The 16,114-nt window shown below is 43.0% G+C and overlaps 1 protein-coding gene across 1 annotated transcript in view; it reads left to right on the forward strand.

Moving 5' to 3' along the window:
• The first annotated feature begins 456 nt into the window (after positions 1-456).
• The window catches only part of TMEM38A (transmembrane protein 38A), a 37,508-nt gene continuing 21,850 nt past the window's right edge, over positions 457-16,114 (forward strand). The window contains exon 1 of the mRNA XM_063455428.1: positions 457-652. Coding sequence (XP_063311498.1) covers positions 529-652 — 124 coding nt within the window. The 5' untranslated portion in view covers positions 457-528. The remainder of the gene's footprint in view (positions 653-16,114) is intronic.

A 16,114-nucleotide genomic window follows, 5' to 3' on the forward strand; every position in this document is an offset into this window, starting at 1 on the left:
TGCGCATTCGGCGGATGACATCGGTAGATGGAGGAGAGTCCCTTCAAATTAAGTCAAGCGGTAGAAATGTTCACTTGGCTATTAAACCTATTTAAAACCTTTTATTGTGCAATATACCACTGGCATGCTAATGTCACACATGCTAATGAAACAGAGTTTAAAAGTAATAGAACTACCCTGTAGCACGTTTTACTGCAAACACTGGGTGTGACAGGTTCTTGCTATCAGCTTTGACAAGCAGGCTTGTGTATCTTAGCTGATACAATGTTTGCATCTCGCAAATCACTATTTGCAAAAGCTAACAGGCCCCCTCCTTGAGCATCAGAGGAGTGGCTTCGCTGCAAGAGTCTGACAGCTAATTTTAGCATCCCCAACTGAGGCTTTATTTTTACTGAGTGGGGAGGTGGCTGTGGGGACAGGGATTCCCATAGAAGCGGGTTGTCACATCTAACCAAACCAGCCCCCCCTGAGATCCTTCTGCAGTTGCTGTCATTTCATCAGCAGCCAACAGCAAAGGACTGATCCAGCATGGACTTCTTATCTGCCCTCTGCTTAGAGGATCTCATATCCTCCTTCTCCAAACTACCTGTTTATCCAGTGTTCGATGTGGCTTATTATATCATCTCCATTCTATATCTAAAGTATGAACCAGGTGGGTGCTATAGTCTTATACCTGAAACAGTATACTGTAATTGTCCACCTGAGACTTCTTGCCCCTTCCCACTGTGAGGGCTATCTGTGTTTGCTGTGCAGATTGTGCTCGCAGAGAATTGTTCTTTTCTTTTTTAATTATTTTCTTTGCACGTTTTATTCACTCCTCATCTCTAAATGCTCCAGAACCTTTTAAGGGTGTGAAAAGTCTTGTCCAGGAACACAATGAAAGAATTGTCTGCACATTCTGTCTAAAAATGCTGTGCTAGAGTAATATGAAGTGTGTCTGAGGTATGTCGTATGTGTTACTTTCTATATTTAGAGAAGCTCTCACGCAATACTTTTTTTCAAGCAAAAGTACAATCACATTTTCTGCCCATATTTGAGGACACATTGCTTTTAAAAAAAAAAAAAACTTTAAATGTTTCAAATAAAACTGGACTGTCAGAATAGCATTATGTTGCATCAGTACATCAGGACTGTGTCTTAAATGATTGATTGGGCCAGATCATATGGAATGGAGAAAATAACTTATACAGACGTGGTTTCCTATAAAGTGAAAGTATTTTCACAGTTCAGATTTTAATTTATAGCAAGATTTTACTTTTCCAGTGTGACTGTAAAGCGTTTGATAAAGTTAATTGAAAAATCTAGTTTTTGTTAGAGTTTTGGGTGCATTGCACATTTGGGTTAGACATCTAAATCAACCCATTTGTCTAGACACATCTGTTCTCTTCTTTCTGTACCCCACTTAACCCCAGTTCAACCAGGAACGATTCATAATAAAGAAATTGGATTATTTGCCGTTATATTCTTGGCCCTTAATCTTGCATTTGTTTTGGGGATGTGTTCTTCCTGAATTTACCATTTAGAAATAATTTCTGTATGGACTCTTCTTAATACTACCTACTAAATCTCAATATGTTCACCCACCCATGGGGTCCATTCTGTCCCACAACGAATGTGTCACTCTGACCTACTGCATTAGTTTTATGTTGGTTGATGAGTCCATCCCCCCATTAATCTATACTATGCTCCCTGACTGACTCACCAACACTGTACACTTTATCTCCTGGTTTATTGTTACCAATGTTCTACTGTCTGTATTCCCTATTCAGTACACGTTGCTGTGGGTCTTTTTCATTGCCAAACTAGACCCAATATCTAGAATAACACTTCTGCTTCCTATTGATATTTACTTCTAATCGAACATGTACCTGCTTTGTCCTCAGCAGTGCCCAGTGTGCTGACCGAGTAACGTTTTGCACCCAAAGAGGACCTCAATACATTTTATTTGTTTAATTAGTTTTTTTATTCAGACCTCAAGAAATTGTAGTAAATACCTCAGGTTGTTACTCTCAGTATAAAATATGATAACTCTATACATACAATCCAATTTTTGGCCATGAATGCCGTTGGATTGCCTTGAACTATGAAGAGACCATTTATCAAATGGAGGTTAGGCAGCATAAATAGTTTATATAATATACATACCTTGAACGGTGGCACTGGCATGTCAGAGGTATTGCTCATGAGAGAAAAGAAAGTTGAATTCTAAAGACAAGTACCCCAAAATTCATTGTACCCAGGCAAAGGAGCATATCCCATGGTACCAAGGTCTCTTCATGGATTAGCCATCAGCTGCTATAATTGAAAGTCTCTCTGCATAGTGAGTAGAGTACTTCAGTCATCCCACTGGGAGTCACACTGGCTTTTTATTCTATTCTGTTTACATTCGCTTCAGCTAGGCATACACATCATCTATAAATTATGCAAGTGAAATCATCTTCAAATGCATAGGGTAACATTAATATTTGCTTATACCGCTTTCAAGGAGGCTTCTAGTATGGATACAAGTGGCTGCCTACGGAGAAATGCACCCACCTCAGATGATATGCACGTTATTCAACAATGCACGGTGCTTGTGCCATTTGGGGGTGGGCCCCAGAACTTGCAGATGCTCCCATTCATTTTTGGTGATCTACTATGCAGTTTGCAACTTGGCAATTTCCCCCAATGAAAATGTACCAATTCATTTATAGCACTACTAAATGAGAGTGTTCAGTTTGCCCTGTTTATCGACAAAACTAAAAAATATTTAAGCAGTCCCCAAAGAGTTTTGTAATTTTTATAAAGAGGAACTGTTATTTTACAGGAAACGAGAAACTGTTATTTGTGATATCTATTATCTAACTAGAAGTTAGCTATATTAGTTATGTTTTTTTCCCCCCCTTTCATTTGAAAGCTGTTCTGGTCCCGTCTGGCATTCAATGTAAACTCTAAAAGAGTGCTATTAGAGTGCTTTATGCTTACCCCTATGGCAAAACTCATTTCAGTACATGCCTTCGATAACTATTATTGGGGCTAGTTAAAGGAAAACTGTAATCAGAAAGGTGGCATTTCCACCTATCACTATGGGTATAATATACAAAACAAAAAGGGAAAAGGGTGGTGCTAATTAACAAAAGTGCTATTACTGCAGCATGCAGCAAAAACACCCAAGTGTACAGTCACTAATTTACACTTACATATACAAATAGCAAAACGAAAAAAAAGGTGATTGTGCAATTTTGGTATAACTCCAAGGTTATGTAGGTAATCCCTAGGCTCTGTAAATACAGAAAACCAACATAGGGTAATACATTTAGACACCAAATATTGGAAATGAAAGACTTGGGAAAACTCACAATATTTAGAGCATTTCTGAGTTTGCTCTAAACTATGAAGGCAGAATACATCAATCAGATGTGGATATGTCTGTCCCCTCAGGAACCAGGTAGCCAAATGAATATATAGTGAATACTTTTATTTATACAAAATAAAAAGCAATAAAAAGCACAACGCGTTTCTACCCAATGCAATGGGTCTTCCTCAGGTGTATGTGTAGTTACAACTGCATCAATTATCATTTATATATAGCAAACAATTAAAAAATGAATACAGGTGTATTAACAATGTTGTTAATACACCTGTATTAGTTTTTGGATTGTTAATAAACCTGTATTCGTTTTTTAATTGTTTGCTATATGTATGATAATTGATGCGGTTGTAAATACACATAACCTGAGGAAGACCCATTGCATTGGGTCGAAACGCATTGTGCTTTTTATTTTGTGTAAATAAAAGTATTCACTATATATTCATTTGGCTACCTGGTTCCTGATCCATCCTACAGAGGACTGCAAACACCTCCTGAGGGGACCAAGCACAGACATATCTCACTTCAGAGAGAAATATATATATTTGTAACTTTAGTATCTAAAATTGCTGTGAAGGTTTAAAAGGTGATTGGTGATCTCATCCAATGCAATGTTTCCCCATAGGGAAATGATGGGAGGCTAGTTCACATGCATGTCAAAATGCCACACAGGTGCATTTAACCCTTCCATGTAAACACGGCAGTGTCTGCAAAATGGCACTGTTTTACATGAAAGGGTTAAAATGACAGAACCACTGCACCCAAACTGGGTGAATTTAGTGGTCCTTCGCTATTAGAAGCATTAAGAACATTTGGTATCATCATGCTGGGTGTGATGACGCCAAACATGAAAAACCTTCATTTTTGAAGTTCCTAATGAGGAAATGACTAGTGTCTGTCAGCTTGACAGTCACTAAAGGCATGTTATCGTGAATGGAAATGGAAATGTTTACATTTGTCAGATTGCAGAGGCAGGGTCTTTGCGCCAAAACCAGTTCTTTAAGAGTTGTGGTTTCGGTGCTCAGAGTATCCCTTTACCTGGGACATTGCCTTGGGGTTTCTGTCACCATAACCACAACATTGCGCTGTGTGACATTAATTTATTCCCCCTGTAATGTGTTATAAAACTTAACAGACATAGAACTGTACAGTCATTAAAGTTCAGTGTAGGAGGAATGTAACAGCACAAATGTATGCTTTGATGTTTGCAGGATAAAGGTTCAGTAGAAGTATGGGCAAATCATTCTTAGCACATAGGGTTAGTGAAATATAAAGATTTATTTGCTGCTGTAGGCCCAGCCAAGTCTGTGCACTTGCCTGAAAAATACTTATTCACACCAGAACGCATAGTCCCACTTTACCATTTAATCATGTGTGATTAAAGTCAAACGTGTGTAGCAGAACTCTCTGAAACAAATCTAACAAGCCATGCTGTCTCTCTCAACAAAGTCAGCCACACAAACACACTAAATAACATCTGACACATATCGCAGAGGTCGAAAAATTCCCTCTCAGAGGTAGAAAGATTATCCTGTCTCCTCCAGCTGTAGTTTAGGCTTTTCTGGCAGTCGAGATAAGAAGGAGTGCTGAAGTTTGTAGCACTAATCATTCTCTGGTCTCTGGAGAAGCAGGGGAACTTTGCATGCGTTGCTTCCTCTGATGCGCTTCAGCTTGACAAACAGGGTTGCAATGCACAATACTTGATAAACTGTTGATGGTAAAAGTTTGAAAGTGTGTCACTAGAGGGCAGTGGAAAAGTGCTCTCTTATTGCAATCTATATATAGGGAAACAAGCTAGCAGCTGCTTTGAGAAACAACTACCTAATGGAAATGAACAAAAAAAAAAAATACCACACACGCTGTTTCTACTGCCCTCTCACTATCCTACCACTCAATACATTTGCATTTTGAAAGAGTTTAAAAGTTGGGCAATATCGTGACTTACTGACAGTGTGACAGTGGAGTAAAAGCAGATCTATCACTTTTTAGTATTTCATAAAGATATAATCTTTATGAAATACTAAGACCAAAGCTACCACACGAGAAAGAAGGGACTGCTTTGTCTTATTGTAAAGCAGGGGTGGGGAACCTTTTATCTACCAAGGGCCATTTGGATATTTAATACATAATTTGCGGGCCATACACAATTATTAACGTAAAAATTAGGCTGCTGTATTTGGTCAAACATTTAATGAACATTTAAACATTTAATTAACTCACTCCTAATGTGATGGCTCCAACTGCTTCTCTTTGGTGTGATGTTGGTAAGAGTGGTGCAGTGTGTGAGGAGTGCAGTGTGTGTATGTGAGGGGTGCAGTGTGTGTGAGGGATGCAGTGTGTGTGTGTGAGGGATGCTGTATGTGTGTGAGGGGGTGTTGTGTGTGTATGAGGGGTGCTGTGTGTGTGAGGGGGAGGAGCAATGTGTTTGTGCATGGGGTTCTGTGTGTGTGTGAGGGGTGCAGTATGTGTGTGAGGGGGTGTAGTGTGTGTGAGTGGTGCAGTGTTTGTGTGAGGTGGTGTATTGTGTTTGCAGCCCACACACACACTACACCACCTCACACACTACACCCCGTCACACAAACACACTGCACCTCACACACACATAACCACTGTGTGTTTGTGTGAGGGGTACTGTGTGTGTGAGGGGTGCTTTGTATTTATGTGAGGGTTGCTATGGGAGTGTGTGGGAGGAGCTGTGTGTTTGTGTGTGGGGTACTGTGTGTTTGTGTGAGGGGTGCTGTGTTTATGTGTGAGGGGTGCAGTGTGTTTATGTGAGGGGTGCTGTGTGTTTGTGTGAAGCAACTGAAACATCAGGCGCCAAAGAGGACCAGCAGCATGAAGATGGCGGCTGCGAGGGACAACCTGCAGTAAGTAAAACTCACCTCATCTGTCTGTTGCAAAATATTCAAAGACCCCCGAAATTGACAGATCCACTTTAGCTAAAAGGCCACAGAGAGTGAGGCCAAAGCCATGCAGTGCCTTGCTCTCTCTTTAAGCCATATTTCAGTATTGTAGTGTACTGAAATCAACTACTTTGCCTAATGTTTTTGGAACAGAATGGTTATATATGAATATATGATTGTATATGAATGAATCTTATATTTGTATGCTTGAGGCAATTTTCATGATTAGACTCTAGATATGGTAAAGATGTAAGAAATTCCTAATAAAGTAATACATTCAGTGGAGACTGAAAAACTAAGATTTTCTTTCATTTTACCTGTAAATGAAACTATATCAGTAAAGAAAGTCTAGTAGTAGTTTATTGTTGCAGGCAGTATTTTGCCACATGTTTTTTTTTTTAAAGGGACACTATAGTCACCTGAACCACTTTAGCTTAATGAAGCAGTTTTGGTGTATAGAACATGCCCCTGCAGCCTCACTGCCCAATCCTCTGCCATTTAGGAGTTAAATCCCTTTGTTTATGAACCCTAGTCACACCTCCCTGCATGTGACTTGCACAGCCCTTCTTAAACACTTCCTGTAAAGAGAGCCCTATTTAGGCTTTATTTATTGCAAGTTCTGTTTAATTAAGATTGTCTTATCCCCTGCTATGTTAATAGCTTGCTAGACCCTGCAAGAGCCTCCTGTATGTGATTAAAGTTAAATTTAGAGATTGAGATACAATTATTTAGGGTAAATTACATCTGTTTGAAAGTGAAACCAGTTTTTTTTTTTCATGCAGGCTCTGTCAATCATAGCTAGGGGGGGTGTGGCTAGGGCTGCATAAACAGAAACAACGCTATTTAACTCCTAAATGACAGTGAATTGAGCAGTGAAATTGCAGGGGAATGATCTATACACTAAAACTGCTTTATTTAGCTAAAGTAATTTAGGTGACTATAGTGTTCCTTTAATGGTTGCTCCTTGTACAGCTGTCATAGTATCTAAAGTGCTTTGCGATAATGGTTCCCTCCCAAAAATCATTTAGTGAATGGCAGTTTCTGGCAGGTAAGACTTGACTTTCAAGTTACCATACTGTATATATAGCCCATTGAAACAAGATATTCTCTCAGGTGCTTAACAGGGTTTTGACATAGGATGTTTTATTTTCACTTCATGTTTTATTAATTAAAGGGTTTTTATGTTTGGGTTTATTCACTAAACTGTGAATTATGGACAACTGACAATGGGATTGCAGATTGTATGCCAATATAGCCAATTGGAAAGATAAGTAAGTAGGAAAATATTTAATTTGGCACATTTACCAAAAATGTGCAATTATCTTGTTATTTCACCATAACTCAAAATTAAACACTTTTATTTACACAGATTTTTTTTGTTGTCATTTTGGAAATGTGTAAAGATTCTATTGAATTGGCACATTCTATTTCTGTTTTCCTGCAGCAATATAATAGCCCACTGTTGAATGAGATTTACTAATATTGTATATATGATTAATTATAGGAGATATATACTTTTTCTTTATGTCACTATCTCAATTGTTCCAATGAAACCGTAATAGAGCAGTCTGAGGGGATGGTTTCCTCAATGACAATTCATAGCTTTTATTATATAGTGCTAGAAGTAGTTCCTTTATAGATGGGATGGTCAATGATTTCCAGTAACAAGATTTGACTGACATTGCTGCAGTAAGAATGTGGCCTATCATGATTTGATCAATTTTGCTAATTGTTTTGTTCTTCTGCCATTCTAATACTGTGCATGCTGGTTGAATAAACTGTTAGATAAAAAAATGGATTTAGTCACATCTTATGGCTGAACAATACTTACGCTGCTATCTAAGTCAGAATACTTAAGTTTTAAAAGGCCATATTATTTTTATTATTTACTTAATACTTTAATAAATGAGGGATTACTTTTCCGAATCTTCCAGTGTTTATTCAATGCCTGAACACATCTTAATTAAAAAAAAAATCAATATAATAGTGAGAGCACACAAAACAAAAACAAGGTTTTTACCACAAGCTGTAAAGTTTAAACCTATAAAAAAAAAAAAAACATAAAAAAAGACCATAGAGTAATACAGTAAAACCAATATTTTATAAAACCCAAGTTTGGTACCACTCATATGGTGCTGAGCAACTCAAATAGTCCACCCCGACCCTTTTTTATGTATGGAATCTAGTGTATTTTAAGTGCTACAATAAATTGTTATCCCTTATCCCTGTACTTGCCTTGTATGCTGGAGTTCATAAGGCTTAAGGTGGGGAGCTGCACTAAACAGATTGCCAAGGAACATTCACTTTATCCTTTTGTTGATCAAGCTTCCAAGTCTGGGCCAGCGCGTCCTAAAGGCCTATAAAGTGTCCGCCTAAGGCCAGGGCCGGATTAAGAGCCCAGTGGGCCTGGTGCTGATAATTATGATGGGCCTAATTACAAAATCTTATTGACCAAAAACACTAAAACAGTCCTACCTCCTAAGCGTCATGTATCTGATGGAGATGATGCTGTAGGGAAACTCATAGGATGCAACTATGAGAAAACACATACCCTTTGCTAATCTCATGCTTTCATCTTTCAAGTAAACCCATACCCCCTAACAGCAGTGTCCAGTAAAGCAGGAAGTCTATGGATGCGGTAAAAGGGTGGGCTACTGACACAAATCACATAACCAGAACGTCCGAAAGGGCGAACATACACAAAAAGGGGGAATGTCTGTGTCCCTATGTCTCCCAGTCCCATAGTATTTGTGTCCTCATGTCTCCCAGTGTCCCCATGTCACTAGGGGACATTGAGAGACATTGGGACACTGGGAGACATGGGGACACAGATACTAGGGAACACTGGGAGACCTGGGAAATCTGAGACTCTTGGTGACACTGGGTGACAGACACGAGGGGACACAGGGAGACATGGGGCACTGAAATACTGTGATATATAGGGGACACTGGAGACTTGATAAAAACCTGGGTACAGGTCAAAATGTTGTGGTGTCCAATAAACCTGCTTAAAGCTATCACAGTGAGTGCCTGAGATTTTTTTCTTTTATACTAGGGGACACTGAGACACTACGGGCACAGAGACACTATGGGCACTGAGAGACATGGGGCACTGATACATAGGGGACACTGATACATAGGGGACATTGGAGACTTGATAAAGACCTGGGTACAGGTCGAAACGTTGCGGTGTCCAATAAACCTGCCTAAATCTATCACATTGAGTGCCTGAGATTTTTTCTTTTATACTAGGGGACACTGAGACACTAGGAGACATGGGGACACAGAGACATTGGGAGACTAGGGGACTTTGGGAGTCTAGGGAACACTGAGACACTAGGGACACTGGCACACTACAGACACTGAGAGACACCAGGGACACATGGCGATACTGAGATACTAGGGACACTGGCTGGGAGACATGGGAACACTGCCATGTCTCCTATGTCTCAGTCGCCCAGTGTCCCCATGTCTCCCTGTGTCTCCATGCCTCTCAGTGTCCCCATGTCGCCCAGTGTCCCCTAGTGTTTGTATCCCCATGTCTCCCAGTGTCCCTTAGAGTCTGTGTCCTCATGTCTCCATGTGTCCTGATGTCACTAGGACACTAGGGGACACTTAGAGACATGGGGACACTGGGAGACATGGGGACACTGAGACACTAGGGACAGTGGCTGGGAGACATGGGGACACAGACTAGGGGCCACTGGGAGACATGGGGCCACTGTGTCCCTAGTGTCTCAGGGTCATGGGCATCCGAATGGGGGGGTAAAGGGGGTACTTGGCCCCCCTGGATTTTTCAGCTTGTGCTGCTATTTTTCGTTTTAGTGTGAGAATACAGTGCAATACCAGCGCTGGCCAGTAGGTGGCGCTGTGAATTGAGAAAGACAGGAAGCTACAGCTTATCCCTGCCTCTCTCTCATGACTGAAACCGCAGGGGAGCAGCACAGAGGCAGCCTACAGAGCAGGTAAGTGAGGGATGGGGGGTGGGGGAGACCGCATAGAGGAAGGTAAAGTAGAAGGAGCAGAAAGGTTCTGCAAGGGGCAGGAGGGGCCAGCAAGGAATAGAAAGGGGCAGCAAGAAGCAGGAAGGGGTCGAAAGGTTTTCAAGGAACAGGAGGGTAAAGTAGAAGGAGCAGCAAGGAGCAGGAGGGGTCAGCAAGGAGCAGAAAGGGTCTGCAAGAGGCAGGAGGGGTCAGCAAGGAATAGGAAGGGGCAGCAGGAAGGGGTAGGGACGGTCTGCAAGGAGTAGGAAGGGTCTGCAAGGAGCAAGAGGGGTCAGCAAGGAGTAGGAAGAGGCAGCAAGGAGCAGGAAGGGGCAGCAAGGAGCAGGAAGGGGCAGCAAGGAGCAGGAAGGGGCAGCAAGGAGCAGGAAGGGGCAGCAAGGAGTAGGAAGAGGCAGCAAGGAGTAGGAAGGGGCAGGAAGAATCAGAAGGAACAGAAAGGATCAGCAAGGGGCTGCAAGAAGCTGGAAGGGGCAGAAAGAAGCAGGAAGGGCAGTAAGAAGCAGGAAGGGTATGCAAGAAGCAGGAAGGGCCATCAAGAAGCAGGAAGGGCCATCAAGGAGCAGAAAGGGATCAGAAAGAGAGCAGAAGGGCGCAAAATAAGCAGAAAGTAGCAGAAAGGTAAAGGAGCAGAAGGAGCCTCAGAAGGCAAAGAAGACTGTGTCAAATGAAGGAGAAGAAAATGAGATTGGAGCACTTCATTCTGGACACCACATCATTAGGCGTTGGTACCTGGGCCTGGCAGGGAAACTTTGGACCTTCTCATCTCCCCAGGTAAAAACAAACAATATCAGTGTTAATGTGTTCACTTTTATTTACTGAGTGTCAGGAAACACAGAGGGCCGCTGGGTAGGGGTGCCGCTGATTGGCTAGATGGGTCAGCTAGCACTCTAAGCCAATCAGTAGCTCCCCATTCATAAAAACGTAAAACATTTTTATGAATCGGGAACTAGCGATTGGCTTAGAGGCTCAGCTGACCACTCTAGCCAATCTGCAGCACCCATGCCTGACGTCAATCTGCACTTCCTGACACTCTGTTTCAGAAGTTGAATACCACTGAGCGACCTGGAGATCTGGAGCTGAAGGAAGCCTTTGGGGGTAAACCATTTGAGAGCGGTTTAACCCCTTCAAAGAAAGAGCACCCAGGGGCCTCCTTGCATCACATCATTTTCATTTAGATAAAGTTGTTATGGTGACCAGAATGTTCCTGTAATTTGATGAAAGGAACACTATAGTGTAAGGAATACAAACATATATTCCTGACACCATAGTTGTGAAAACGCTATTCACCCTGGCTTTATGTGAAAATGACTATGCTCCTTCCCTTTCATGACACTGTCAAAAAGGGGCCAAGCATGGATGTCATTACAATTATGTCCCCCCTCCCCCCCCGGAAAAATTCCTGCGGACGTCCATGCTCAGGGTCCCCATGTTACCCAGTGTCCCAATGTCTCAGCGTCCCCATGTCTCGGAGCTGCTGTCTGGACTCTCTGTGCAGAACTGGTCCCCGCGGATCAGTGAGTAGAGAGATGCAGGGAGGGAGATGCCGTAACTTCTTATCACTGCCTCTCTCCACACAAACAGCGACCCCTACTGGCCGGCACTGGTATTGCAGAATAAACTATGTTTATACTGAGACAGACATTTGTATTGCCGGTATTACTGCAATACCGGCACCGGCTAGGCAGCCTCAAATACCTGAGAAATACTTCTGAGAAATACCTGGCAACCCTAAGAAATACATGAGAAATACCTGGCAACCCTAAGAGTAGTGTGTAAAAAAAAAAAAAAAATGTTAAAAAAAAAAAATTTTTTTTTTTTTTTTTTTTTTTTTTAAAACCAATGGGCCTATTCCATGGGCCTGGGCCTGGAGCTGCAGCTCCATCAGCCCCTATGTTAATCCGGCCCTGCCTAAGGCGCTTGTTAAGGGAGGGCACCAGGTCAAATTGTGTATTGCGTGCCGCAGGTCATGGCACTGGGCGCTAGGGAGCACTTACATAATGGCAGACTAGCGCCCGGTGCCATCAACCTCAGCCCGCAAAGATCACAGAGTGCCGCCCTTCGATACACCTCTCATTTGTCAGCAGCGCACAGGCACATATTACGATTTCTACCGCCCTTTCCCCTGCACTCGCGGTCAAGTGGGCGGGAATATAGAGGAGGCGGAATTCAAAGAAAGTCAAGGCAGCCATGCGCAGCCCAGATGCCTGGAACCCACGGAGAGCTAACTTGAAATGAAGGCAAGAGGGGGACTTAATAGTGTGTGTGTGTGATTTAAACAATGTGTATCAACCTGCTTGGTTCGTGTGTGTGTGTCTATGCTTGCGTCAGTGTGTGTGGGTGTCTGCTTGGGTAAGTGTGTGTGTGCTTGGATCAGTGTGTGTGTGTGCTTGGGTCAGTGTGTGTGTCTGCATCAGTCAGTGTTTGTGTCAGTCTGCATCAGTCAGTGTGTGTGTGTCTGCATGGGTCAGTGTGTGTATGTGTCTGCATGGGTCAGTGTGTTTCTGCTTGGGTCAGTGTGTGTGTGTCACTCTGCATGAGTCAGTGAATTTGTGTGGACCATTCAATGTGAGTGAGTGAATGAGTGAGTGCGTGATTGTATGTATGTATCAGTGATTGCATTTGGGCAAAAAGGACCATATGAATAAAAATAGAAAAAGATCAGTACATTTAAAGGAACACTATAGTGTTAGGAATACACCCTGTTCCACATTATTATGCAAATTCTATTTAAGTGTCACAAAGATTAAATATTTTGTTTTTCAGTTGAACTCATGGATGGCATTGTGTCTCAGGGCTCTTTTGATCACTGAAAACAATCTCAGTCACCTGTGATAATTAGATTGCCAGGTGAGCCAAGTTTAAGGAAAATCTACTAAATGAGGGTGTTCCACATTATTAAGCAGAGCACCATTTTCATGCAATATGGGGAAGAAAAAAGGATCTCTCTGCTGCCGAAAAGAGTGAAATAGTTCAATGCCTTGGCCGAGGTATGAAAACATTAGATATTTCACGAAAACGTAAGCGTGATCATCGCACTATTAAGAGATTTGTGGCTGATTCAGAGCACAGACGGGTTTGTGCAGATAAAGGCACATTGAGGAAGATTTCTGCCAGATCCATGCATCGGATCAAGAGAGCAGCTGCTAAAATACCATTACATAGCAGCAAACAGATATTTGAAGCTGCTGGTGCCTCTTGAGTCCCACGGACATCAAGGTGTAGAGTCCTCCAGAGTCTTGCAGCTGTGCATAAACCTTCTATTCGGCCACCACTAACCAATGCTCACAAGCAGAAACGGCTGCATTGGGCAGAAAAATACATGAAGACTAATTTTCAAACAGTCCTGTTCACTGATGAGTGCCGTGCAACCCTGGATGGTCCAGATGGATAGAGTAGTGGATGGTTGGTGGACGGCCACCCTGTTCCAACAAGGCTGCAACGTCAGCAAGGCGGTGGTGGAGTCATGTTTTGGACCTGAATCATGGGAAGAGAGCTGGTCGGCCCCTTTAGGGTCCCCTAAGGTGTAAAGATGACCTCTGCAAAGTATGTGGAGTTTCTGACTGACCACTTTCTTCCCTGGTACAGAAGGAAGAACTATGCTTTCCGTAATAAAATCATCTTCAATGCACCATCTCATGCTGCAAAGAATGCCTCTGCATCAATGGCTGCTATGGGGATAAAAGGAGAGAAAGTCATGGTGTGGCCTCCATCCTCCCCTGACCTAAATCCTATTGAGAACCTTTGGAGCATCCTCAAGCAAAAGATCTATGAGGGTGGGAGGCAGTTTACATCCAAACAGCAGCTCTGGGAGGCTATTCTGATATCTTGCAAACAAATGCAAGCAGAAACTGTCCAAAAACTCACAAGTTCAATGGATGCAAGACTTGTGAAGCTGCTATCAAATAAGGGGTCCTATGTTAAAATGTAACGTGACCTGTTAAAATGTTTAAAAAGTTAAAATGTTGCTATAAGTTTGATTGAAATAGCTTTTGATTTCAGTAAATATGCTGCAAACACAACAAATGACAATTTTCAGTTCTTTACAACCTATAAAGTGTTTTGAAACTTACTGTGCGTAATAATTTGGAACAGTGTATTGTACGTTTTTTATGTTTAAAAATATGCTGTTTTCATTAGGAGGTTTGTTAAATAAAATTGTACTCTTGATAGTTGATAACATGAGAATTATGCTGACTGTTACATCAATTATTTAGGTAAATGAGAAAAATATAATTTGCATAATAATTTGGAAGAGGGTGTATAAACCTGTATTCTAAATACTATAGTGTCTCTGCCCCTACATAGATGTAAGCCCCCCTCTGCACTGCTTGCCTCCTAACCTTGCTCAATTTTACTGATTGGGCAACGCTGGTCCAATCCAATGTTACTCATACAGGAGCATTGGGGACCTGATGCGCATCAGTGGCAAGCGCTATGCACTTCAAATGCTTCTCATAGTTAAACATGGCATCTTTGTGGAGGCGCCTCTAGTGGCTGTCAGTGTGACAGCTAGTAGAGGCTTGTTTAACCCTTTAAGGTAAGGCAATGTTTTATCTTGTGGGGTTAAGCATACATGACCACTGTGGAGCTAATGGGGCGGCAAATTATTTTTGCCTACGACGGCAAAAATCCTTGCACCGGCCCTGAGTCTGAGCCAGCTATTTGAGTGGCTCAGCACTATGTGAGTAGGACCATACTTAGGTTTTATAAAATATTCGTGTTTTATTGTATTACCCTATGGTCTTTGTAATGTTTTTTTTTAATAGGTTTTAACTGTACAACTTTTGGTAAAAACCTTGTTTTTATTTTGTGTGCTCTCACCAGGGCCGGCGCGTCCAGAAGGCGGCACAGGCGGCCGCCTTAGGGCGCCAGAGGAGGGGGGCGCAAAAATCAGAATCCCCTGCCTCTGGCTGGAGACTCGGATTTTTAAACTCACCTCTCTCCCTGCAGCCTGCACACAGCAGGAGCCTGGCAGTGAAGTCAGCCGTCCTCCTCTGATGATGTCAGAAGGGGGCGGGACTTCTACTGCTCCCAGACTCCCCAGCGGTCCTGACTGCAGCTCCAGCCTCCAGTGCAGCCCATCCCAGCCGACCACCAGTTGTAAGGTTCTCCCTCCCTGGCCCAAGGTAAGCTTCTGGGGGAGGAAGGGGGTGGGGGAAGAACTTTTAGCATTTTTTTTTTTTTTTTTTAAATCAAAACGTTTTTTTTTTTCAGCCCCTTTCTACAGCCCCTGCCCCCACCATACTCCCCCTGCCCCCACTATACTCCCCCTGCCCCCACTATACTATCCCTGCCCCCACTATACTATCCCTGCCCCCACTATACTATCCCTGCCCCCACGATACTATCCCTGCCCCCACGATACTATCCCTGCCCCCACGATACTATCCCTGCCCCCACGATACTATCCCTGCCCCCACTATACTCCCCCTGCCCCCACTATACTCCCCCTGCCCCCACGATACTATCCCTGCCCCCACTATACAGCCCCTGCTCCCACCATACTCCCCCTGCCCCCACCATACTCCCCCTGCCCCCACCATACTCCCCCTGCCCCCACTATACTCCCCCTGCCCCCACTATACTATCCCTGCCCCCACTATACTATCCCTGCCCCCACTATACTATCCCTGCCCCCCCTATACTATCCCTGCCCCCCCTATACTATGCCTGCCCCCCCTATACTATACCTGCCCCCACTATACTATCCCTGCCCCACTATACTATCACTGCCCTCACTATACTCCCCTGCCACCTCTATAGCCCCTGCCCCCACCATACTACCCCTGCCACCTCTATAGCCCCTGCCCCCACCATACTACCCCTGCCACCTCCAAACTGCCCCACCATACTACCCC

This window comes from Pelobates fuscus, chromosome 5, assembly GCF_036172605.1.
Source record: "Pelobates fuscus isolate aPelFus1 chromosome 5, aPelFus1.pri, whole genome shotgun sequence".
NCBI classification, from domain to species: domain Eukaryota; kingdom Metazoa; phylum Chordata; class Amphibia; order Anura; family Pelobatidae; genus Pelobates; species Pelobates fuscus.